Source organism: Lepisosteus oculatus, chromosome 4 (genome assembly GCF_040954835.1).
Source record: "Lepisosteus oculatus isolate fLepOcu1 chromosome 4, fLepOcu1.hap2, whole genome shotgun sequence".
Taxonomy (NCBI): domain Eukaryota; kingdom Metazoa; phylum Chordata; class Actinopteri; order Semionotiformes; family Lepisosteidae; genus Lepisosteus; species Lepisosteus oculatus.
Window position 1 is genome coordinate 37876013 of NC_090699.1, and position 26769 is coordinate 37902781.

At 35.4% G+C, this 26769-nt stretch overlaps 1 protein-coding gene across 3 annotated transcripts in view; it reads right to left on the reverse strand.

Moving 5' to 3' along the window:
* The window catches only part of sorcs1 (sortilin-related VPS10 domain containing receptor 1), a 231540-nt gene extending 206802 nt beyond the window's left edge, over nucleotides 1-24738 (reverse strand). For 2 of the 3 annotated variants that reach the window (XM_006630828.3, XM_015347402.2), the window contains exon 1: nucleotides 23581-24737. In XM_006630828.3, coding sequence (XP_006630891.2) covers nucleotides 23581-24393 — 813 coding nt within the window. In that variant the 5' untranslated portion in view covers nucleotides 24394-24737. Of the gene's footprint in view, nucleotides 1-23580 lie in introns of all 3 variants that reach the window. The other variant, XM_015347403.2, reaches the window with a different exon arrangement.
* Between the last annotated feature and the right edge of the window lie 2031 nt (nucleotides 24739-26769).

Consider the following 26769-nt stretch of genomic DNA (forward strand, 5'->3'; position numbering starts at 1 on the left):
TCTCAGCTGGTCCCTGTTGTACTAAAGTCAGCACACTTAGTTCGGGCATGTACTGTAGTTCAGTATCTCATGGATAAAAATGGTCTGTGTGGCAGAACAGGGATATATGCAGTACTCTATAAAGTTCTGTAAAGTTGTAGCTTTAAGTAAATATCTTATATAAGTTCTTGAAGTTATTGTAAAGCACTTGGTGTCATACCAATGTGGGTGAGAGCTCACAGCCTTCGGTTGCCACAGGAACCCACAACATTCCCACAAGGCATTCATTCCAGAGCTATCAGGATACACTGGCGTTTATCAGTGCCCTGAAATCTAAATAACTGGTAATCATCCTATTTAGTGCTCCTTATTTACAACTTGTTACACCACTGGGATGGGTGCTCTGACATTGAGAAACTCTCAGTAGTGCTAATTTCAGGGCTAACCTGAGAGACTCTTCCAGTCTTAAGCCTGAACCCTGAAGATTTCCAATTCAGCCTCTCAGAACCCTGAGAACTCCAGCTTTCAATTAGGCACCGGTCCAGTGGCATCTGCCCCTTCAGCCATCCACTGGCCTGCAGCACAGTCTCTAAACCTGACCCAACCTCAAGACACGAGTTCACATTCCACACAATCCGACTCTCATCTGCCCTTAACCACCACAATCTCTATTCTTCCACGGCTGCTTCCCGAGCTCCTCCATGTTCGGCTTTTCCCTGCCACCGAAGATCAACAAGATACTGTGCTTGGATTCCAGCCTGTAAGTTACCTGCAGCAAGCCACGGTGTACCACTTTGTGCGATTCCCACAGCATAATAAACAGATGATAGATTGTCTTTCTTGTTACTCTTCATTTAACTAGTATAAATAACTTACCCAAATCAAAATACATCAAGCAAAAGATGACTTGTAAATCTTACAAACTGATGGACTACCTAATGCTCTATCCCTGCATTAAGTTAATTATTTTATTGTTTTAGCTGAAGTAGTTGAAAATACACAAAACCCCATTTAAAGGGTGAACCTAAGCAGTTTCAAGAGCATCAAAATGGCTGGTGACAGCAATTTATTTTTGAACCTAAAAAATGTGCAGTGTTCTTCAAAACTTACAGCATGATAACTGCTGTTTAGAACAGACATTCAAAATAATTTACTGGTGATCTATAGCAACCATGATTTAATTTCCTCTTAATGCATAACCACAGTAGATATAAAAAATAGGTCCTTTTATTGAATCTTGGTTTTGGGATTTTGTCAACTCTACTCAGAAGCACACCTGTTCTGCCCACACTCAAGCAAGAAGTGTCTGCAGTGAATTACCTCATTCTTAAAATGTCTGACAAGAAAAATATGAATCTATCTATAATTTACTCCAGTTAAAGTCTTTCATCATTACTGCCAACTCATATGACAGGCAGTTACCTTTTAGAACAGTAGTAATGGTTCCCGTGGTAGACATACTTTCTTCACAGAGTTTCAACTGACTGTTACCATTGACAGCTGAGGATGTTCAGTTCTCTGAATTCTCTAGAAAACCACCCAGATGCTAGACACTGCTTGGGAAGAAAAGGCAGTCATCTCACTTCTTCTTGATCCATCTCAGTGTTTGAGACATCAATTTCTTCATTTCAATTTGAATCGGAACAATTAAGTTGTGATTTACATTGTACAAAACTGATCTCTTCTAGCTGACTTTGGAAAATCTTACTACAGTATGTCAATAGTGCATGTAAATCCTTACAGTGAATATGTCTGTGTTTTTATTTCAAATTGACTCCAACAAAGCATAAAAGCTATTCTAAGTAAATTCGGCTGAAGTTGTGAATTATAGGACTAAATCATATATGTAGAATTATTTGGAATGCTGTCAATCAAAGGAATTTGAAGTGCTCTGTCTATAAAAGAAAACAATGGTGGTGCACATACTGTACTGGAATTTAGTGCTGCTGCCATATACAGTAGTTTCAGAACCCAGGGTTCTATTATGGCACGCTTTCTCTGTGTTTTTCTCTGTGTTCAAGATAGTAGATGTGTTTTCACTAGATTTCTCTGCAATGAACTGGCACCCGTCCATAGGAGCTCTCAGTCCCATTTACAAACCTATACCTCCAATTTGAACAATCAGGAGGTCTAAAATGTTTTTTTCTTGCCTAGAATATAGACTGAGATACTTTAAGGCCATCAGATTTTATTTTCCAGAGCCTGAGTGAGAGTACATTAATTTTACATGTTTGCTAACCTTGGCAAATACAAACTGGTGAAGAAAACAAAGAAAGTTTAATTTGTACAGCCCAGTCAAATGAAACTAAACAACCCTTGCAGGTTTTTTATGTTTAATACAGGGTAAGAATGGAATGAAAGACAACTGCATCCAGCTGATATCAGGATTTACAAATCCATGAGTCTTCTTCATCTCATTTTATCATTATAAACAGAATTGTACACCCTGAGATGCCAAGTACTGCTGATTTAAAAAAAAAATGCAAAGATTGTTTGTCTTTTTTGGGGGAGAAAAAAAAACTATGCAAAATATCCATTATTTTAATAGAAATGTCCCTCATTGTCATATAATGAAGCCTTTTTTTAAATTTTGTATATCAGCTCTTATCGTATGGTTAAGTAACTTCCCCTAAACTGTCTAAGGAACAAAACAATTACTGTAGCTTACTTCAACTGAAGAGTACAAACAGGTTTGTCTATGACACCAAAATGTACTCTAGATTTACTCTTCATTTTCATTTACTGTATTTATACAATCAGGTGATACAGTCATGGTTGTAACTGATTTGTAGGGGAAAGAAATAAAGTCAAAAACTGCAAAAACAACAATTCAGTGTTCAGTACCCAGTGTTCCAATTCGCTGCCCTGCAGGTGGTGAAAATAGATAGGTTTGTCATAATGGTCCATTAGTAATGTTTATTCTTTGAAAACTATGGCTCCACATCCAGGATATCTTCCAAAATAAAATTAACACTTCATGGTATCTATAGTAGAAGAAATAACTTCATTATACAGTAAGTATTATACTGTATGTAAAACTATATAGCAAGCTAAAACACAGAGATGCATAAATGCATAAAAATAAATTAATTTTTCATATTTTAAAGAGGGCATTAAACAAAGACCAAACCTTTAAACAAATTTAAATGTCCTACACTTTTATAAACAAACTAGATCAATGAAAACAAATGCAGTTATAATTACACAATGTTCACATACATGTACAGTAACTGTCAAGAGTTCAAGAACTGAACGTGCCAATGACATGATCTAATAACAAAAATAACAGGCCTGCAGTTTATACCTGGTGTGTAGCAGAATTAAATTATCTATTCATAATCCTCACATTGCAGATTACCTGTGAAGGTACAGGAGTTCAGTACCAACAACATTTTTTATCAGTCCGTAATGAGAACAAAAAGCGTAATTCATCTGTCAGCTAGTTGTGTGGCATCATACGGATATCTATGGTGCAGTGTAACCCTCACCAATTCATTTGTCCGCTCATTTCAGCATTACCCTTGTTGACAATGATCTAAAGTCTAACCCAGCAGGTGCATGGTATTTGGTATACTCTGCAGAGGATGCCAGACTACTGTGGGGCATACTCACACATACTATACTGTATATAGAGGGAGTAATATAGAGGTCTCAGTTAACCTAAACAGCATGTGTTTGGACTGTGGGTGGAAACCAGCGTACCAGGAAAAACCCATACAAATGCAGGGCAAACATACAATTTCCATACAGACAGAGATATATTCTCAAAAGGAATCCTAGAAAAGTGAAGCAACACTACTATCATGTACAAAGCACCATGCCTTTCTTCTCTTTTCAGCTTGGAATAAACCTTTTACTTGTTCCTCTGCAGCCTACGCATGCTGATGCAGCTACCCACCTGAACTAAAGCACCATGCCTACCCTCATGATATTATTGTATAGAATATATCAAATATATTTTACTGCCATGCATTGGAGCAAGAACAGCAAAGGAAAATGAGAATGACAGAAGAGGAATGGGTTCTTTTTCTTGTTTTTGTCTTACTTTTACCAGCTTCTTTCTCCATTCTGATGCAAATAATCCTCACGCTGTTACTGGATTTTTAAGTTAAATTTGATCATCCATTTCTATAAAAGCATACTTTAATTTCTGTGAGAAAATGGATAGGTAGGCATTACAGTAAAAAATGTTCTACTCTCTCCAGAGAAATTATGAACAATATCAGCCTTGCTATAATTGGATGCAACAGTGCATAGGAATAATACAGTATATGTATATATAATGAAAGAGCAACAAAACCATGGTTTTGTTTAGAAAGAAACAAAAACCTACCAGCTAGCATTGTTATTAAAAATATTACACTAATACTGATGAAATCATGAAATCATTGCACTGACACACTGAGAATCCTTGACACTTGGAATCCTTGACAGTGATGTTGGTATCAAGTTAATGTAACCCCATCTGTCTTCACTGGTGCTGAATAAAGTACTGTATGTAAAGAAAGAAGATTATCCAGCACCTATGAGGAATATCACTGCAACATTTATTTAAAAACCAAACAGAAAACCCTGCCCTTTTTTCATTATTTATGTTGTGCAAAAACTGTAACAGGGTTTTTTAACATTTAACACTTTAAGCATTTTGTCAAAATTACAAATGTGCCTGTTTCCAGGAAATGACATGATATCCAGTAAGGCAGGGGTCCACAACCTTCCTACACTGAGTCTGCTGTAGTAGAGCGTATTTTAAACATAACTTGCTCAAGGACCCCAAAATAAGTCATTGGTGGAAAAATGAGCAATACAATATTAATCCTGTTACCTTCTGTTTTTTATGAATTTCAGCTTCATGCTTTATGCCTCTCATATTATTAGGATGTCACTGAGATGTGCAGTTAAAGTACGGTAATTGCTTTCAGTCCACTGCAGTAGCATTTCAGATAAGACAGACCTCATAAAAGTGAAAAAGTATTGACATCCACCATTTTTTAACTTTCCTTCTCAGGAATGTAATTGTTTGGAACAGAATAAAAGAGAGTCTGGAACTTTTTCGACTCTTTGTGGCAGAACATATTGAAAAATGAATTCAATTAGAGTTTTTTTAAAGTAAATGAATGAAAAAATAAAATGCATATGAATCATTCAAAAGGTTATTTTTAGGATGTCCTTCCAACAGGCACTCTAACTTTGTTATAGATGCATTTATTTTCGCTAGATTTGAAAGGGTGGTGCAGACTGATTAGTTATGGCAGCAATTGCATTTTAGAAACACCACCTGGCTGAGTGTCAATTACCCCCCTCAGAAATTCATATTTGCATTTCTAAGCACTTCTTTTCAGGTGTCAAATGAATGCAGTGACTAGCCAAATGGGTGTTTTCATTTATCACAAAAACATAACCAAACACAAGATGTTTTAAGTTAAAATGAAATGGACTTATTTGGACAGCAAATTGTAAACAACTGTCTGTAGTTTTCAATTGTAACAATAGTTTTGGAAAGAAATGAGATACAGCATAAACAATAAAGAATATAGGCACAAATAAAATTAATACTGCACTGCTCTTAACTGGATAACCAGATAATTTGTATTACAATACTAGATATTATAATACACTACATTTCCTCATGTCATATTAAAATTATATTACAAAGTAACATTATCTGGGACATATTATCAAATTATACAACTACAGTATATATCATTAAAACCCTCAGTTGCTCTCGACCAAAGAAATTCTAAAAATATAAAACCAATCCATTTATCAGCTAAATATAGATAAAGCCATTTGCCTCTAATGCTCATTTTTACAGGAAATAAAGCTAGTTCCACGAACCTTTAGGTTAAATTAAATAGAATTTTCTTCACTACTTTCACCACTGTAATTTGCTTATTTGGGAGAGCATGTTTAAAAAACAAAGGATCTGGTAATACACTTTGTGAGTACTTGCAACTAGACAAGCACTGTATCCGAATCCAAGTAGCTATAAAGGAGTAATTTCTAAATAACCGAACACTGATGCGATTAAGCATGAAGATAATTTTAAGTCTTTTCTTCAAAGGTTGAATTAAGAAAGAAGCATATGCAATTTAATTTGATATAAATGAATAACATGCCAATATTAGGCACCTGCTATCTATGCGATAATACGATACACAGCTGGTGCCAACAATCTTGAGCTATTGAATATGAAAATGAAAGATCCCTTTCATATCATAGCTCTCTCTCACTAAATCAAGTCAATATGGGTAACAGATGAGGAAAAAAAGCTTGAGGTGCAACACATCTAAGCAAAGTGTTGTCTTTCTTCTGAAAAGCAGGTGTAATGTTGTAGCCTGTATGCTGGAGTTCTCAACAACCACAAAAAATGGTGATATCCAGAATATTATTTTAAATACATAATGGAATCATATCAAATGTTATAAAATATTTATTCAAGACATTATCCGTGGTTAGCACTGTTGTTTTGCAGCACTGGGGCCCTTGGTTTAATTCCAGGGGTGCTTCCTGTGCGGAGTTTGTATGGACCCATGTCACATGGGTTTCCTCTGGGTGCTCCAGTTTCCTCCCACAGTTCAAAGGCTTGGTGGTTAGTGAACTGGCTGTTACGAATACTGGCCCAGGTGTGAGTGTGCCCTGTGGTAGACTGTTATCTCATCCAGGGTGTATCCCATCTTGCACCCAAAGCTGCAGGCCACCATGACACTGATTTGGATAAGTGGTTCTTGAAAGTAATATAATGATGATATTCTCCAAAACACAATTGCTCCCACTTTCCTACAGTATACCTCTTTGTTCATTTTCAATCTCTGCGCTCTTTGTTGTAGTCAGTGGCCATGTGCAGTACATCATTACACTTAGGGCAGCAGAGTGGAGCTGTGGGTACAGTTCTGGTCTCATATCTTGAAGGATGTGGTAAAACACTGATTTACCTGAAGAAAGTACTTCACCAAAATTACATCAGTAAAATACTCATATAAATGAGAGCAAACATAGGCAGCTTTGTATAAAAGTGTCAGCCAAATATTTTTGTCATTAGATTCCCATTATTTTCAGGTGCATACTGTATTCCAATACAGAACATCATGTAATATCACGAGTGGTTATGTTATTTTGTATGAAACACAAGCAGCTGTGCTAATGCTTTCCACCGCATGCAGTCACATAATGGAACTCATCTTTGTTAATACAAATTTTCTGCTTTGGACATGTTAGGACCAAGTGATTTAATAAGCTAAGACAAAATATTAAGTCTTTTCATTTTATTATTTTCAGATGTAAATTTTAAGTCTTAATCTTACAATTTTTTATCCATTAAATAGTACAATACTATAATGCAATGGTATTTTTGTAAATTAATACAGGCAGTATGCTTTATTATATCATACATGCACATACAGTACAAATATAAATAATGGATGTACCAGCTACTGAAAACATATGTCTGTCAAAACTTCAGCAAATTATTTTTTTACCGCCAGAGTTAATATTTCCTGGTAACACATTTCTGATATAGAAATTAAACTGATAAATTGTGTATACTAATTTTAGGGTAGTGTTCAGCATTGTCCTCTGCAGTCAACAATTTCAGACAAACTAATTGTAATTTAGATGTAAGAAAAGACTTATCTTTAGATTAATTAAACTTACAATTAGAGTAGCTGATTGCTTTCTCTAACTTTGCAGTTTTTATTAAATCTTTTCTAAAACATAAAAAGTAATATTCTGGTTCTCAATGTTTCACATGGTAATTTCATACTCAAAGTTTCTGTGACATTTTATGTAAAATTAGAAAAGTTTTTTTTCTTATTCATCAATTAGTTTTGCAGATGTTAACTGCACTAGATTACAGATGATGAGCGTACATAGCTGTATTTTTTGCATTTAAACATGACGTCTCCTACTGTAGATACAAAAACAATGAATAAATGTGCTGAAGCTGAACTGCACCCTACTGCTGCTTAGGCAACCTCAAAATCCTTTCAGTAGCATTGCCTTACTCGTCCACATCCGAGAATTCAAACGTCGTTGCTCTGGCAACCACAGAAAGCCCTTCCGTAAGGATAAGAAAAATTGAGCTGCATTTTAAAAATAAAAAGACATGGGAAAGTAACTTAATTGTAAGTCAAGCTGCATGAGTAAAACAATGCATTTTACTATCACAGGTGGTTTGTAGTGTAAACCATCCTATGTGGGCTTTGCATCTTTCTATGAGCAGGCTAGATACAGCATAACTGCCAGGGGCTGTGCATCAGCAATGATATGAAAGATGTTTAATTCAAAAGATCACCTGTGAAGCATGGCTTCAGTTTAAACAAAATACAGTACACCACTCTGATTGCAACAGGAAAAGGGATTAGCCACAACTCTGCTATTAGCTCTGAGGCCTAAAATGTCAAATGGCAACTGCGGGCAGCTGTCCTTTGGCTGGTGTATAGTGCACCATAATGAGTGGAAAATCATTCATACACCTAAGCACTCTTACTCTCATATTCATGAGCCCTTTTTTTGGAATGACCAGCACTTATGTGTGATTAATACAGAGATAAAATTCAACAATGGAAAATGCTAACTGTATGCCAACATATGCCAACAATATTCTCATACTTGTATTTATATGTAATAATGCCTGGGCTACAGAGTACATTACAAATGACATACAATCCTAAAGTGAGATTTCACTTACTATACATAAAAAAGGAAAGACAAGCAGAACATAAAAGATAACAGAGTGATAAAAACAAGTTTTACAACATTTACAAAGTTCCAACAGTAAGCAAACGTCTTGATCTACTATATTCTTTAGGTTTTACACAGATCACAATATTTGGCTAAAAAAAGTTCAGTGTGATAGATCCTACAGTATATACAGTATTTATGCTACTTATATATCGTTTCTAAACGAAATTACTAAAGTACTTGTTGATGGAATGTTCTGATAGGCTGCCAGGAGGCTGGAAGCAAAACAAAATGCTAAATGTAAATATAGAAACAATAAAATTGCAACATTGACATTCTTTCTATTTCATTATTACTGTGCAGTAAGAATGATAGATAGATATGCATACTGTACATACACACTGTGGCTTGTGATTTTATTTGGTACTGTATTTATAACAAGTTCTGCTCATAACTACCATATTGAAGAAAGAGTTCTGGAATCATTAGTGTGTCGAAAGATCAGACAAAGAGCACACAAGTGAAATGTACAACAGTTCATTTCCATTTTCTCACACCAGTGTAATTTGGGCATACTTCAGATCTCCTTTTTACAGAACCATGACTCTCTTGGAGGAATCAAACATGATATGATCTTGCTTCAGGTACAATTCAGAGCTAGGTTCTCTACTGAGAGGTATGGCAGTAAGGTCTCCTTATGAACTAAACAAGCTCTTCAGTATGTTGCCTCAGGGCAAGAGGAATGCAAGTGGAAACCTCATTAGTTACAATATTATACTCTTTCTACAGGGTCCTGTCATATGATTCAGAAAGCCAAGGATCTCTGTTTCCAGGACATTTTACTGTGATTAGCCTCAAATAATACACTGCATTTTCATGCTTCACTTTGTCGCTAAAACTAAAGATTTTACAAAGCTGCAGCATTGCAGATTTGTGCAAGCAAAACTGCACAAAACAGCAATATTTAACATTCCCAGGTGGAGTGCTAGCAGTTGCATAATAGGTACATATGAACAGAATTTTGTACTAAGGGATAAAAATAGATTACTTCAAACAAATTCATAGTTTGAAAAAAAAAGTTTGAATATCTTAGTGGAATGTATTTTTTCAAACAGGAATATTTCTTACATATTTGTATTCATCTGGAGAAGCAGTTAAAAATCATAGTTATGTTAAACATCAGAATGCTGCTTGTGAAAAATCAGGTCTGAAGGAGAAATCTTAAATTTCCTAAGACTACTGTGCACCCATTGTGAATTTCTAGAAATGTTCTTTATTAAAGAATGTGACAAAAACAATATTCATGCAGAGGACAGGTAAGTTGCATGAATTCAGTGAATTGCTATAGTGTGGAATATATGTAATGTATCTTTTCTTTATGGATATATACAGTATATGTATATATGCATTAAATAACATATTAAATAAATCTCTCTGTTTTGCTCAGTAATTTTAGTGCTGTCATTTGTCATCATCTTGTACGGCTTTATACTTATTCTTCTCCCGGTTTACGACTTGAATTAAAGTGTGATTTATTGCTTTTTAACACAGACCCAATGGCAGTAAATGCTAATAAAACATCAGTGCATATAAAATATATCTCTAATCAATTCTGGACAGAGGGAATATACATATAAGCAAAGAACAGCGCAAAGGATACATATAAATAACAAAGGATGCATAAAAAGGTAAAGAACTCAGTGAGAGACAGAAAGATATATGGACACTGACATTCTCTGTGCATAAAGCCAGGGGAGAGGTGGTGGATGGGGAAGGACGGGACATGCACAGACTATACATGCCTAAATAGGGTATTTGGTTTATAAAAGCTTACAGAGTAGTGACAGCTCATATTCATTTAATTGCATTTAAACCAAATGCATTTCAGCACCATGGTCAGCACACTGCACTCAACATGTATTGCTTTACTGCTACTATACTGTAAATTCTCCAGAAGAATCTAAGAAACATATGCATCCTGTATACACTTAACAGGGATACAAGAAGAGCATCACATGAAAAAAGATGAAAAAATACCTCCTTCATCTACTTCACCTCCTTCAATTACAATTTAAAATGCAGAATATAATATGTACAATGCCATCAAAACTCCCAATAAATATAAAGTGTGCACTTTCCAATGTAAACAGAATCAGTCTACCAGCATTGTGAATATTGTATGTTGAATATTGTCCCTTACCTGCTATCTACTGTATAAAAAAGCACTATAACATTGCAAGCAGCTTTTTTATTCTATTCAGTGGGTGACACTGTGGCCCATTGGATGGTTTTGGTGCCTCACAGCACTGGGGACCTAGGGTGCTATGTGTATGGAGTCTGAATGTTCTCATTATGTTCATGTAGGTTTTTTTCAGGTGCTCCGGTTCCCTTCACAGTCCAAGCTCATACAAGATGGGTAATTGGCTTCCAGAGAATATTCCTCAGGAGCATCAGTCGGAAAATATCTGCAGTCAAGTGCTTAGGCTTGGGGGGTTGCATCTATGCTACTGCAGTTTAGGAAAGGAGTTAGTAGTAATATGAACTGTAAAGAGATATGATAGCATAGGATAAGTCCTTTCATATCAGCAGCCAGCCAAGAGACCTAGCACCTGTTAAAATCTAAAGGGTTAGAAAGAGATAACAAAATTTGCAAGGATTGTGTTATGGATTGGATTTTGTAAAGAAAGATGGATCGAGAGTGAATACAGCACTTTTAATATGTATCCTGGATTAATTTAAATTTCCCAGAATCTTCGTCTAGTAGTAGATTACTGCTGGAAACTGGGAAACACCATGATTAAACTGGGTAAGGCACACCCAGCAAAGGGAAGGCTGGCCATGGATGGGTGTGCCCAGTTGAGTGTGCTAGTGCGCGAAGGGAATGAAAATAAAGCTTCCCCTTTTCTGCCCTCCTGACGATTAAAATATGCAGATCTCCTGAAGATCAAAGAGTTGTACTATAGTAGATGAAGAAGAATTTAATACACAGATCTATAAACACCTGCGGGTGATTAGCTAGTTTTTGGGACTGAGCAGGCTTCTCTGACAGGGGACTACCAGTACATCTTACGAGCCTGGAAGGTTTCCGCAAGCCAATAGTGATAGATCATCCAAACACATACTATGGCTCAGAGGTCAACATTCATCACAGGGGAAACTGGCCCTGGTGTGTGTGTGTTTGTCTGTGTCTGTGTGTACCCTGTGATGGACAGATGTATGGTTTGATTTATTTTATTTATCAATGTTGACACTATAAGTATATTTATTAAATGACTTTTTCATGTACATGTTTATATAAAGGCTCATTAAAGACAAAAGAGCTGTTCCTAAATTAGTCCTCATTATTCAATCACCTACAAGGTGTGAGAACAAATATAATCCCAGTACACTATATACTGTACTCTTACTAGGATGGAGTTACTTGATTTCAGATTTGATTGACAGTCAATGTTAAACAATATTGATCATAAGACAAATATTTTTCATATGACTTATTTCAACAAAACTAATAGAAAAAACAACATTTAGTACAGTGGTGTACATAAGAACATAAGAATGGTTACAGATGAGGAGAAGACATTTGGTCCATCTAACTCATTTGGTAGTTAGTAGCTGCTTGATTCAAGGATCTTCTTGAAAGAAGCAAGGGTATCAAGTTGAACAGCATGGCTGGAACATTTTTCCGCTCTCATATAATGCTTTTACCTTTTTATGCTTTTATTTTTAGTACACACTGAGAATACCAACAAACCTTTAATTTCAGTTCTGGAGCACTAAATTCATATTTTAGATTTCATCAGCTCTAATTATTTATGGAATAAATAAATCAGTTCAAGCAATGGGTGGTGCAATGGCTCTGCGGCTAAGGATCTGCGCCTGTGGTTGGATTGTTGCCGGTTCGTATCCTGTGGCCTGCAGAGAAATCCTACTTCGTTGGGCCCCTGATCAAGGACCTTAACCCCAACTGCTCCAGGGGCACCGTATAAATGGCTGACGCTGCGGTCTGACCCCAAGCTTCTCTCCCTGTCTACATGTCTCATGGAGAGCAAGTTGGGGTATCCGAAAAAGACAAATTCCTAATACAAGAAATTGTATATTGCCAATATAGTGATCTCTTATCTCAATGCCAGACAGAAAGAGCCAAGAGCTTCTTTTGTCTTTCAAGAACAAAGGATTTTAATTGCTTGAGCCATCTCAAGTGTAGGACATTTTTGAATTGCTCATTTATACCTACCTAATTTGGGATCATCAACAATTTCCTCTGTTCACAGCAACAGCTCGTTTACTGCACAGGGAGAATAAAGATGGCTAGGTAGACTCCTTCACTCTCTAGCCCATAAATAAAGCCAAACAACTTTTGACATGCTCCATAGCTCTTGCAGGAGGTTTACCATTGATTGAAGAGGTGCTGTTTCCTTTACCAATTTCACTGCAAGCTTTTAGAAACTGTTTCGCCACGAGCCAAAGTGTACTGACTGACGTCCCCCAGTTGTTCATTGTCAATTGTACAGTGCTACGTGAAGAATATCAGACAGTCAATATCATTTATGAGGTTGAATTGCACAGCAAAATTTGTTTAGTGTTTTTAGTTTTATACAGATAAAGAAGTCCCTTCTCTTTATAAGACAATGTACATAATGCAAGTTAAAATTATCTGTCAGAGCCAAACGTGATTGGAAGCCATTATACGTAATATCTGGCCTGCAATACCATTAAACTTCAAAATGGAACTGACACAATTCTGACCAGAGTACAAATGTAGAGTTTTGAACCTAGAGTCATTTCTCTGTAATTGTATTTTACAAGGCCAAAAGTACAGTAGTTGAATGTGCTTTTTTACATTTACAAATCTTTCAGAATTCCAGCCTAAAACACAGTATTTTGCAGAAGCAAATATGAATTAGCATAGTGACTGTATATGAACTAAACCAGTTCAAATATTTTGTTATTCCATTAATCAATGGCACAATAGTACCCTGATGCTATATCATTCAAAAGCCTGAATTAAGGCTGCTGATATTGAACAGCAATGGTGAGTAATGATATTGAAAGTGTGATTTTTTTTTAAACAAGCTTAAAGGGGAACTGCAGTCCCAAATTTTCAGACCGGTTAATAAATCCTGGTAACAAATTAACTGACGGTATAAAAAAATTAACAAATTTGAAATCAAGCACAAAGTACTACAGTATATGGTCACCATTGTTGTCACAAACCACTGGTGAGAGTTCATGCAAATTGCAAGATGAAGCGGCCCTTCCTGCTCACTAGTCACTGTAATGACTAACATAATGCAGTAGACAAGTGCAAGTTGTGCAGCTAGTTCACCAGAGAAATGTTCCAATGCGATTTGCATCCAAACTTAACAAATGAGGAGTACTTGCAGGTAAAACCATCTTTAAGTGGAGAGCAATATTTCTATTGGGTAAAAATACATATTTACCTAGGAAGATTTTGACTATGAAACAAGCTTAGAATTAACACAACAGCTTAGAATTAACTACAGTACTTTGCTATACTTACTGTACAGTATTTTTACTTGTGATGGGAGTTGTTCTCATGCTGGTTGCATTCCAGTAAAACCCACTATATCACAATCAAGCACATTGTTCCTGGATATCTCACTGGCTGAATACACATTGTGATGCAAACTCTGCAAAACCCATGGAGGAATTATTGTACCCACCCAGGCAGATACAGCAAGTGAAGAAAAGAATGAAACCTCTATGAGAACAATTGTACATAATACATTCCTTTTCAGAAATTATTTCTATATTGCTAAAGCCAAAGATAACTGTTTTGTGGCGTTGAAAGTTTGAAGTTTAGAGATATTAATAAAACACTCTGATAAGATGTGATCATTTTCTTTCTCAAAAGTACAGATTCATCAATTTTAACACAGTGGGAAAAGAGTGCATTCAGAATGTGAGCTTCTTATCAGCATTGACATCTTCATCAACACAGATAAAACTGTAAAAACAACAATTTTCATTGCTCATAAAGATTATTTCAATAGGCACAATAGCACAAGCTGCAGAGACATGAAGTGAATAATGCTTTTGCATGTCAGTCACACACTGACCTTGACCATGATGCAAGCCTACAGTTATGTGTTAACCGTGTAAGCCAAAGAATGGAGCTTTTGCTCTGAGCTCCATGTGTCACATTGTCTTCTGATTATCCACACACTGATGCACAGCAGCTGCATACAGTGGTGCTTACAATGAAATCAGCAGTAAGCCTGATAAGCGCATCCTATCTAAGAACTGACCAATGTGATATAAAAGCATGGTAACACTGCAGATCTTTCACAAGTGAATCCATTACTCCAATCTGGAGTTCTTCAGTTGTATGAAGAAGTATGAAGGCCATAATACACTGAGACAGTACTCAATTGAGCATGAACAGCACACGTTTATTCTAGTCTTGGCTGATTTCTTTTTACTTCATGTCAACTAAAGCAGAATTCACTGAGCTGGCTCTTTTATTAGTCTCTGGCAAGCCCTCTGGAGTATCCTGCTGTTGTGTGGATGAATTAATTATACCTGAGTTCAGTGCCCAGTTGCAACACCTGAAATTCTAATGAGGTCAGCCTTCAGTAGTCAAACACTTTCTTCAACTCTGCCATTCCACCACCTGTACTCCCCACTCTGTTTAACATATAAATTAAACTAGAAAACAACAGTTAATGCAAAAGATAATTTTAGACAATATTTTAGCACAGAATGAAGCCCTTGGTGTATCTGTCTGGAAAAGTGTCCTAGCAACTGCTAATCAGATCCACAGCTAGAATCTTTAAAGAAAAATCAGACCCTACACAGGGTCATTATGTGGCCATTTATAATGGATTCAAAGTTCATGATAATGACTTTGTAGTACTTGGGAGATGGGCACTTACACGGGTAAAGCTGAACTTATCACAGTTTTTTATTCCTGATGAAGGGTACAATGAATGAAATAGACACCAGTAGCTGTAGAACACCTGACATCTGAACATCTTCATCAAATGGTGACAGGTCTTTCAAAGTGGCTTTGTGCCGAGTACTGTACATTTAAATATTGCTGAAAATCACAGTCCATTGCAATTTCATATTTTAATAGTACTTTTATCATACAAAAGGCAAGGTTTTCTGTAAGGGCTCTACATTTTGTATCTTAAGATGCGTTTATGATGTCTCATTTGTATAGTATATGACGTTTCTACATTTCTGTTTGTCACCTACATGAATTATCATATGCAGCATTTAGGAGTCAAAGAAAAATACATTTTTGATTCATTTAAAGATTTTTAAATCACACCCGACTTTAATATATCTCACTTCTATGAAAAGGCATCCTATTGCTTTCTACATTATGTTTTTTTATGTTGCTTTCCAGGGAATGGGGTTTCTTTTGCTTAGATCCTCATTTCATTTAATACAACTTCACCTACAACTATTAATTGATTCTGCCTGACCTGATTTAAAAGAGAAATTACAGTCTATTCAACCTCACATATAGTGCAACAAACACTGGATTCAAAATATCAATAATGATCAAGTAGATTTTTAACTAAAAAATGTTAAAAATAAAGAGTTCCATCACAGACATAACCATATAAATTGCTAATGTAAATATTGGATTAAATCTTTCTTGATGCTGAAACTGGCATGATTACTTAAGCCCTTTCACCCTAGTTGAACAGGTCTATTTAAATATGGTGCACACTTACTACATACCCAGAATATTTAAATAAAATGGTTGAATATTTTCATTCTTCCTTCTACAATAGGGATAATAGAAATGATTGCAGTGCTGCTTGCTGGATATAGGAAGAAGTGAAAAAAAAGGATACTGCATGTTTAATAACCTCTTTAGGGAATTTCAATTACATCTGCAAGATTGATTGTTTTTTTTTTCTTTTGGTTTCTTCATTGAAGTTTCCCAAGACTCTGAGAAACACATGGCCACAAGCACACGGCCTCTAATACAGCCTTTGTTGGTTTGCTTCACTGGCTCAGAAAATACAATGAGATCCTGGGGAATTCTTTGTGGATTTAATTAACAATTAAAAAAAACAAGCCTGGTTCTACACAAATTATTTTAGATTTTTAATTTATCCTTTAAAATTAAACTAGTAATTTTACTAGAGCAGAATACATACTCATTAAATTTTATGGAAATTTAAACACTTGTTGCATAGTTTAGAATGTTGCAGTAGTCTGTTATTCTATAAGAACAAAACAGATTGCAAACAATTGTTTTACATTTATCAGCAAAGACTTAGACTAAAATTATATACACATACTGTACAACAAAATTACAAATATTTTGAAAAAGAAACTGTTGAACTTCAGTAACAAACTATATTAACTTTCACAATTTTCATTGTTGTTGTCGATATATAAACAGGAAACCACTAAAAGGAGTCTTAAAATCTGATTTTTTTATTTAATTTGTATTATTTCCACATTTTCTAGCATGTCATTCACAAAACTAAGTAAGGTAACACATGTCAAGGTAATACAGAATAAATTATACAGTTTATTAAAATAAACACTAATATTAAGGTTTAATTAAATTAAACTGTGCTATTGAAGAAACAAACTGGTCATTCTGCCATCCCACTCTTCCTAATTTTTACTGACCTACTGAATTAACTTCAGCAGCATCTCATCCTCCATCCAATCTTTGCTTCATTCTACTAAAAAAATGCATTTTTATCTTCACTTTCAGTCATATTCCTAAGGATCACAGATTGCTCAGGTTTCAATTTGTGCTACTGTGCTTTTCAAAGTTCATATACAATTCTGCACCTGATGCCAGGTGATACTATTTTTTATAAAACAGCCCTGACTGTCTTTCAATAGCTCAAACAATCATCCTTGTCAATCTGAATTGCAAAACAGGCAAAGCTGTAAGGAAACTACTAATGTGTATACACTCCGAATGTCAGCTCATTTATCTTTTCCAGATTGAGAGCAGGCACCCTCTCTAAATGGTGAAGTGTACATCCTTTCTGTTTAGGTTCTGAATTTTCTTCATATCACACACACTGCATACCTCTCACCTGTTCTCTCTCTTTGTATCTATTTACATAACTTGGAAAGGCATTAGACATAACTGCAAATAAGGGATTTGACGAAATGACACATACAACTTTTCAATAATTTTGCCTGAATGTTAACAGAACACAAAGTCACTTCATACTCTGCTGACTACAATTGCAAACCACAGTCCATTAATGTGTCTAGCATGCTATATACAGTATAAAATGCTTAACCCATATAAAAAGATGCAAAAAATGAAATACTTAAGATAAATGTCATCACACAATTTGAAGCTGGTCTTGGATTCATTTTTTCAACTATTCTAAAGAGCAACTAATGACTACAGTTGTAATTTCTTTAACACTTCCCTTGCTATCTATCTTGTAAGTACTAAGTAATATTAGCTGAAGTATTCAAAGCTTAAAGAACATAGAAAAATATGTAAAATGCCCTTTATATTTATGTTTACTATTTTATATTCAAAATATTGTACTCAAAAGTTTAGATTCATTCTGAAAAATTATTATTTCAACTTGATTGCTTTACGTATTGTGCACTTGAGTTCATATCATACTTCTGGTGTCTACAAATATGGATCCATTGAGCAGATAAAGGTTATCCAATTAAATGAATAAAACAAACTAATAAGGCATTTACAATTTGATTTTCCAACTTATTTCCAGCAGAGCTTCAAATTAACTTGTAATTTCATAAGTAGGAAAGAGGACACTTCAAATCTTTCTAGTTGTAACTGTGCAAGAATGTATCACTTAGATATTTTGTGGTAAAGCAAAATACAGTATATTTATATTTAGTTTAAATCAAGTTTTGAAAAGCAATTTATTGAATACATAATCCTCCAGTACCAGTCACCCTAGCAATCAGGCTCACTGCTTATAATGAAAAAAGGAACATAAAAAGGGATACCCAACATGCAGCCTTCTAGATCCATTACACTGAGTGGGACATTTATTACATTCCATAAACAGATAAACACATAAGAGTCCTGTAAATGAACATAAGACAAAGCCAACTGGTTAACAGCCTTGCTGCAGGTCTCTCAGTTGTAGAAATGATAAAAATAGTCCAAAGCACATGATTAAAATCTTTGATGTGATCTAGAATGCTTATAATACTGTATGTAACAACCAATTTGAGTCATTTCGCTTTTTTCAAAAGAGCTAAGATAAAAGCAAATAGGTAAATCATCAGAGCCAGAGAGCCCCATCTGAAGCCATGTTTCATCCTGTCCCTTAGGACTGACAGGAAATCTGTTTTCAGTCAGTACGGTTTGTTTCCATCTTCAGTGGGCCAAAATCGAAGCATTCTGAATTCCACATCAATGTTTTTCCTTTCCATGTTAGTCTAAAGAACTGCATGTAACTAGAACAAAACATACAGGCAAAAAGACTAGAAAAATCTGGGTATCTGAATGCATATTCAAGCAGGTGTTTAAGGTATTGTTCCATCGGGGTATCATTTTATTTATTTTTGGCATTGTCATTTCATGATCTTGTTTCTAGTTCTTAAATAGTGAAATGTAAAACTTCATTCACAGAGATTCAAAGCTAGCCTAGCCGGTTAGAGAAAACTGTACAAAAACTGTAAAAACCCTTCCTTATGGAATAAATGAATGTAGGTTAATTTTAATAATGGACATACAGTAAGAGTTTCTCTTAACAGAATCTCTGACTGGTTATATGGAATGGGTAGACGAAAAGTTTACAAAAAAGGTTATTTGACCCATCTAGCACATACTGTATGCACTACAAAATCTACTCCTCACAGACATCTTTTGTCTTTTAAATTATTTTTTATATGAAAACAAGATTCTCTGTATGTAAGACAGTTAAATTGCACTTATTCTTATACAATCAGTGGTGTGAAAACTCTGTACATAAAAACCTTAAATAAAAAAATGTAGTCTTTTGAAGATATCCACAAATTGCAGGAAATTCTCAAAAATGAGGACATTTCTGTCATATTAAAAGCTTTGAGCCTTCCTTGTGGTACTATTCCTGACACATCCAAGATTTGAACTGCTTTATTTCATATTATTTATTGTTCTGTACTCGGAGGGGCACCATAAAGTATTCCTCCACTCACACTTAAAGAATGACATTAAGACAGAAACAAGCAGTTCATTAGTCATTCTTGATTTCTAATGGTCTATAGTTTGAGTGAATTTGTAAGAATCAAAAGATTACACTGCACCAGGCCTGAGCTGCTTTCTACAGAGCAGCTTCTAATTCTGAGACAACACTAAGTGGGGTAAAGCAATCAACAGCAAGGTTCTGTGGGGCTGGACAGCCTGTCACTCAAAATGATGAACAGCAGTAGGAGCTTCTCTGGCCCCATAAATAAACTGTTTCAACAGCTTCTGTCACCATTAAACTCACAGGCACCGTGATTGTGACATATTAGTACATTTTTGTCAGTTACAGTACGTTGTGCATGTTGCATGTTCATGCTATTACTAGTAACTAAGAAAGTAACCAAGAAAAGACTGTTTTGTTGTAGACGGGCATTGGAAAAATATCACATTTCACTCATTCCCTCCCTCCAGCTAAATCTCCACCTAAGTTACCAGCTTACGAAAATCATCTTTGTAAATCAGTACAGCTGAAATGTGATTTCACAAAACACCCATGAAACACTACATTTTTGGTAGGGACATAAGGCGAGACTGATTAAGTGCCATGCAACTCCCCTCCCCATCTTCTACACAAAAGATGCATTCATTCAGAATTGCATAGGTCTTATTCCTTACATACATATGTCAGCAGAATTTGTAGGAAATACAGCATCTAGCCAGGCTTCACCAAAAAAGTGCAACTACAATAACAGCTAGGACTTAGAGTTTTTCTCAAAAGTACATTTTCGCCTATTCCATGTGTAGTATACATCGTTCTTAGGATGCTCGAGTGGGGAGTTGTGTCAGCTCGTGAGCTGCAAAAGAACAGGTATTGTAGATCTGAAAAGTAGAAAGCCCATTCATCCTTCTCAAACAATGTGTCATGCTTGAGCCTTCTCAACAACAGCTGAAAATGCTCAACAGATGAAATATTGTGAGTTTTTTTTCTTTTTTTCTTTTCAGGGTGAAATCAACCTCTACTTGTTCCTCTAAATTGCATTTATTTTTACTAGGTCAAAACTTCAAAGATTCATTACTTAATACATTTCAATGGTATAATTTAGAGCAGTGAAGTGAGCACTGATTTGAAATCTACAAGTATGATTTTTTTTTGCATTAAACAGGGGTATCTAGCATTTACGGGTCTTCCATTTCAGTTACTCCCATGCAACATACTGTACCTTCAATTTACAGTATAGGGGTAATTCTCCTTTTTTGTATTCAGTTTTAAGCTTGATAAGGAATGGGATTCAAACAGAAAGAAATGTTTAAATGCCAATATGCACAACTTGCATTATTTATCTTTTGTTTTAAATGTTCCACGAATATTGCAGTCCAAATTTAGATTTATTTTTTAAAATAATAAAGTGTCCATTCCCACATAATTTGAAAAATCTATAACCTAGTTTTAAAGGAACTTTTTGGATCCATTAACCCAAAACATAAAATGCTGAAGAGTGTCTAGTTTCACACTGTTGATTAACTTTGACCACACACTAGACCTATATACAGTACTGTACTATGGGAGTTGGTACTAAGTGGGAAAAATGAATAAACACTAAAATAGACACAATTATTAAGCAAAGCCATTAAAAGCATCTGAAATGTAAACTGAGACGCCTCACACTGAATTGACTGGAAAATTCCATTTTGTTCAAATCTGAAGAATCAATTATTTGAGAACGTAACAAGACGTACAGTAGCTGGAGATGGATGGATCTAAGGCTAAAGGCAACATTAAGGGTGAAAGAATAATGTTAAAATAGAATGTGTTTTCTTAGAATGAAAGAGCTTGCTACATCACAAGGTAATGAGTAAACAGTATGTTTTGCTTTAGAATCCCCTTGCAAAATAAGCATTATTAGGACACTTTTTATCAGATATGAGCAAACTAAAGAAGATGAATTGAAACCAAGGATTCTGTTAAGGGAATTTCTGGTAACTTGTGCATTTGTGTGGGATTCCTAAGTCTTAAGAAGCTTTTGTACACTGTAGCTATTTATAGAACTCTGCTTTGCAGCATCAAGAATTCAAAATTTTAAATTATTTCTCCTAAATACAGTATGTAAATTTATACATTTAAAAGAACGAGTGAACATTTGAGTAATTATATTACAGTTCACAGATTTGTTTTTTTTTCTACTTCATTAAAGAATTTCTATTAGAGGGTCAACCAAGAAATGGAGCTATTAAAATAAAATGCATAATGTGTTTCTTACTTTCTTTTTGTCTCTACAGCTGTTTTGCCTACCACCTACCCTTTCACACAGAAGTAGTCCATGGGGAAGAGACACAAATCTCCATTACTTGCTTGATGAAACAGAACAATGTCAGAAGTAACCCGTGAAAAAAATATGAATGTGTGATAGTGTGAAATTGGATTCTGTTTTTACAGAAGGACCTAAAAAGTACAATATTCAAGTAGCACTTTATGATCTTTAAACTGCTAGTACTGTATATTGAACATTCTAAGTGCTCTCAGACTACATATTTAACAATTGTATTCTTTTCTTTCTAAACTCATGTTTTTTTGCTTACAAACATAAAAGTTTAAATGCACAGGATTTGTAATTTCTTAAATCTGTTCGGTTCTGAGTAATGAGTCAATACATTACAAAACATATTACAAAAATAAAATGATTTAGATGTCAAATACCATCTTATTCACTCAATGCTTTCAGTAGTTTATATGGCTTTAACATCTACCAGTCCCTATTTAACAGTGATATTTTTTATTTTTAAATATGTTCTTAGAAGTTGCTTACAGTGAACAATTTTGTTCTTCAAAAAAAATAATATTGTTTAAAATCAATAAGATTTTAAAGTTACTGATTGCGTCATTCATCCTGTGATTGAATTTGACATCTTAAATATCTTGAAAAATAGAAACCAAATCAATTAAATCACTAAAATTTCCATTGCCTACAATATGCAAAAACTTGCCATTTGCACAATTATCACTTTTACCATTTGGAGTAGCTACAGTAAAGTAGCTTTCTGCAGGCTTCTGTAAAATTATTTATGTATAATTGTAAGTAGTCTCTGAAGATTGGTCCCTGGATCAATTTTCTGGATAATAGCTCCCATATTCTCAAAGGTTTTTTAACAACTTAATACCAGTTATCAATACTTTAAGATGTAAATAAAAGCAGATAAAGTGATATCTAAAGGGACATTTAAGACACAAGTGTACACAGCAACTTCTTTGATCTTAATAACATGCAGTGTAGTGCACCTGTAACTTCTAATTGCTTAATTCAATAAACATTTGTAAGTTAGCCAAAGTGTTAATATTACTGTATAAATGTGTAATGACAATTAAAAATAGATTTAAGTCTGATATTATAGACTAGTGTGAGACATAATGGCGATTTTCCTTTTAAAATAACTTTCAAAACTTAATGCTACAAAAAGAACAATACCTAAAGAGAAAGCCAACCTACCACATCACAATGGACAAATCATGTGGTGTTTTCAATCATTGTAACTGAGACAGTGATATGATATCGGACGTTTGGAGTTATCAAACGTTTGGACGCCGTTAACAGGCGTTTTAAATCTGATCGTAATTGCTAACATATATTTAATTGATTGTAAAAAGATAAATTACGCGATCGTGCAGATAATCTCTGCATAAAGCTGGAAGGGACCTTACATGAATTTAAATAGCAGGAATTTATAAAAAGCTTAATTGTGGATGCCCTTTATAGCGTATGCCCTTTAAATCTTGATTACATTAACATATATATTTTACTTACACTGCTATTTTGCCCTGACCAGTGCACCATGGCTTGGTTATGAGCAGAATCCCCAGTCAATGCGAAGGTGGAACTGGTAAGTTTCAACTCTTCCTGCCTAGAAGTGGTCATCTTCTTTTCCTCACTGCTCCATCTAAATTCAGCCCGACTCAGTGTGTGGTCAGGCAGCGCTGCGCTGCGCTTCCGTCGGTGACCAGCAGCTGACGAGCCCCTGTCCTGCAGTACAGGGGATGATTTCACTCTGTTGTTTACCTTTCCCAGTCGCCTTATGCGCCTTCTGATTCTGTGGCTGTAACTGTCTTTTACTATACTGCGGGTGACTGGAGTATAAAGTGTACCAGCATTTCCACTGCCGTCTTTCTGTCCATTCCATCGAAGGCTCGAAACTTTCTTGCCATCATTGGTCACTTTTATCTCATCCTCGGTTTTTGGCAGTCCTCGACGAAGTGATTTGTTCAGATGCAGCCGGTCAGTACTTCGTTTTCGTGCAAAGCTGACTTCTATGCTTTGCCCCGAATGGCAACCCGGAGTTTCTGCAACACAACCAAGATGGTAAGTTTCCTCACTTGCAGGTTCAGACCCCGCTGTCCCGTCTAGAAACCTAGTAACTTCCCCTTGAAGCCCAGTTGCAGATTCTCCTGTGTCCATCTTAATAACACCACACGGTTCCTGCGGACGTGGCTTACCCACCAGGGAATGGCAGGACCTGCAAGTAATCTCTCCTTTAGCAACGAAAAGGAAAGAAGTAAAGATCAGTACCCAGACCCAAACACCAATGTGCCAGAATGGGCTGAAACCGACCCCCCTCTCCATTGCTGGTAGCACAGAAAGACACTGGCTTTTTTCTCTTTGCTCCCTTTAGTCTTTCTTTTTCTTCTTTGCTACAGTACGTTACGGCTACAGAACTGCTTGTAACTTGTGGGGTTACAGTTGCGGTGTTGTAAAAAGTGATTTTCGCTGAAGCGGTTCACGTTGAAGGATTTGATCAAATGAAGCACCACATGGGGGAGGAGCTCGGCTGAATCCAGAGGAAAGATAGGGGAGATTTCTTGCTCCTTTGCTTTTTTACACGGCATTAATCTTTGCAATATAATGAGCTCACATCCATTAACTTGTGGTGGGAGTTGCATTACATATCTCTTTCGGTTATTGCTGTTTTCCATATTGCGTGATCCTGCATTTAATGTCCAATGCAATTAAACTGAAAGCGGAGTGATGCTATTCAGTATCAACCGTTATTTAAAACCAGTTTTTGTGTATTGTGATAAAAGGTTACAGTACGTTACCTTTTTATACTTTGTTGGAACAGTAGCTCCTGAAAAATAGAAGAAAAATATTTAAACCCATATTCCGATATGCTGTATAAAATATCTGTTGCCTACTTTAAGCATTATAAATTATAAATTGTGCTAATGTGATATATTCCTTACACACTTGATATTGATGTATAACCGACAAGAGTTGAGGTTTAAAATTAAAGTTTTTTTTTTCTATCGGAGACTTGATTTGAACATGGTACGTCTCAGGACTGAAAATACATTTTTGACAAGTCCTATTTTGATACACGCGCGAGTTGATTTCATTCTTCAGGTTGCTGAGTACAGTGGTCCCCATGTATTGCAGACAAACGATACAGTAGCTTTTGCAACGGTAGCCAGTCTCAGTGCTTTCACTAAATGACACGGAATAGATAACACAAGTTGCACGTTTATTTTCCTAGCCTCTCATCAAAATACCTGTTCTCTTGTTCGGTTTAAACCACATGAAGTGCAGCTCATACACAAAACGCGTGTAAAACACAGCTTTACATTTTACATTTAAAGACACGCTATTGCATATATCAAGAACATGTATTTTATTTAAAGAGAAATGCAATAGTAAAATACTGCACAAGTAATTGTAAACAACACGTCTAAATTATCAAAGAGTACATCAATCTTTGCTAATAATACAAACATTGTATAAGAAATGAACTGAAAATATGGGTACTACTATAAAGTAGCAAACCTTTGCTGAAAAATGCTAGTTTTTTGTTAGGTTATCTTCGTAAATTTTTTCTTTGTAAATAAGACACCAATGGCATATTTTTTTCTCCAGAAATACTATTAAATCATGTATGCATAAAACCTACAGTAATTGTTAAAAATACAAAAGCTATTTTGTCTTTTGCTGGCAATACCATTTTAACAGCTTTGTGATTGATTACTGAAGTTCCAATGAGCAATGTACTGCCAAATGAAATTGCAGTGGATGTGCAAAAAATTGCCCTGGCAGTAACAAACTTCAAGTCTGAATTGGTTCTGAGAGGGCAAGACTGCAGTTTGAAAAGAAGGCAAAATGCACCCTTTTACAAATAGCTTATCTCGTTGCTGTAACACCATTTTAACAGATACTTGTCTTTGTTCAGCAGTAACTGTCCACCCATTTTCAGTTTGCTTTTCCTGGTGAAGGGTGTGGTTCAGTAGAAGCAGTTTATTTTAAACCAAAAATACAAAGCACTTAATGTGAATGATGTGAAAAAGCAATAATTTCCAAGAGCTGTTTCATTTTGTAGGAGGGTTTTTTTTATAGAGGGGTTTTGATCACATCTTCTGTTTGAGAAAGACCAAGATGAATTTTCCATTTTAATCGTCTCAAAACAGTTTATAAGGATGTACATTTTGCCACTGCTTGAAAGTAATTGTTTTGCCAAATAGAGTTATAGTGGTGGAGAAATGTACATGCACTACTCAAAGTACTATTGTATATATCGTTTTTATTGTTGACAGTTTTAAATTTTAGGATACAGTTTTTTTTTAATTATTTCTTAATTAAAGGAGTGACTTCAGCTAACAGAACAGCAAGTTCCAGAGCTCTGCTATGGTGTTTAAAAGATTGATAAGTGATGCATGTACAGTTGCTGCTATTTGTGCTCAATGATATAAAGGAGTTTGGTCTGGAGATATGTTTTGCAGTGAACAAAGTAAACAGAGGTTAAAAAGATAAATAATTAAATTCCAGCTGCATGCATTAAAACAATATGAGCAGAGATGTTAACAAACTGGCTGCCTCCTACCCTGTCCTGATTAAAGAACAATCAAAGGTTAACTGAGACCACTGAACAAAATAAACAACTTCTTCTCAGTGTCATACAGTATATTTTCTGCTGAGTTCTCCGAACCTGTAAGGGATGGTACAGTGTACATATTT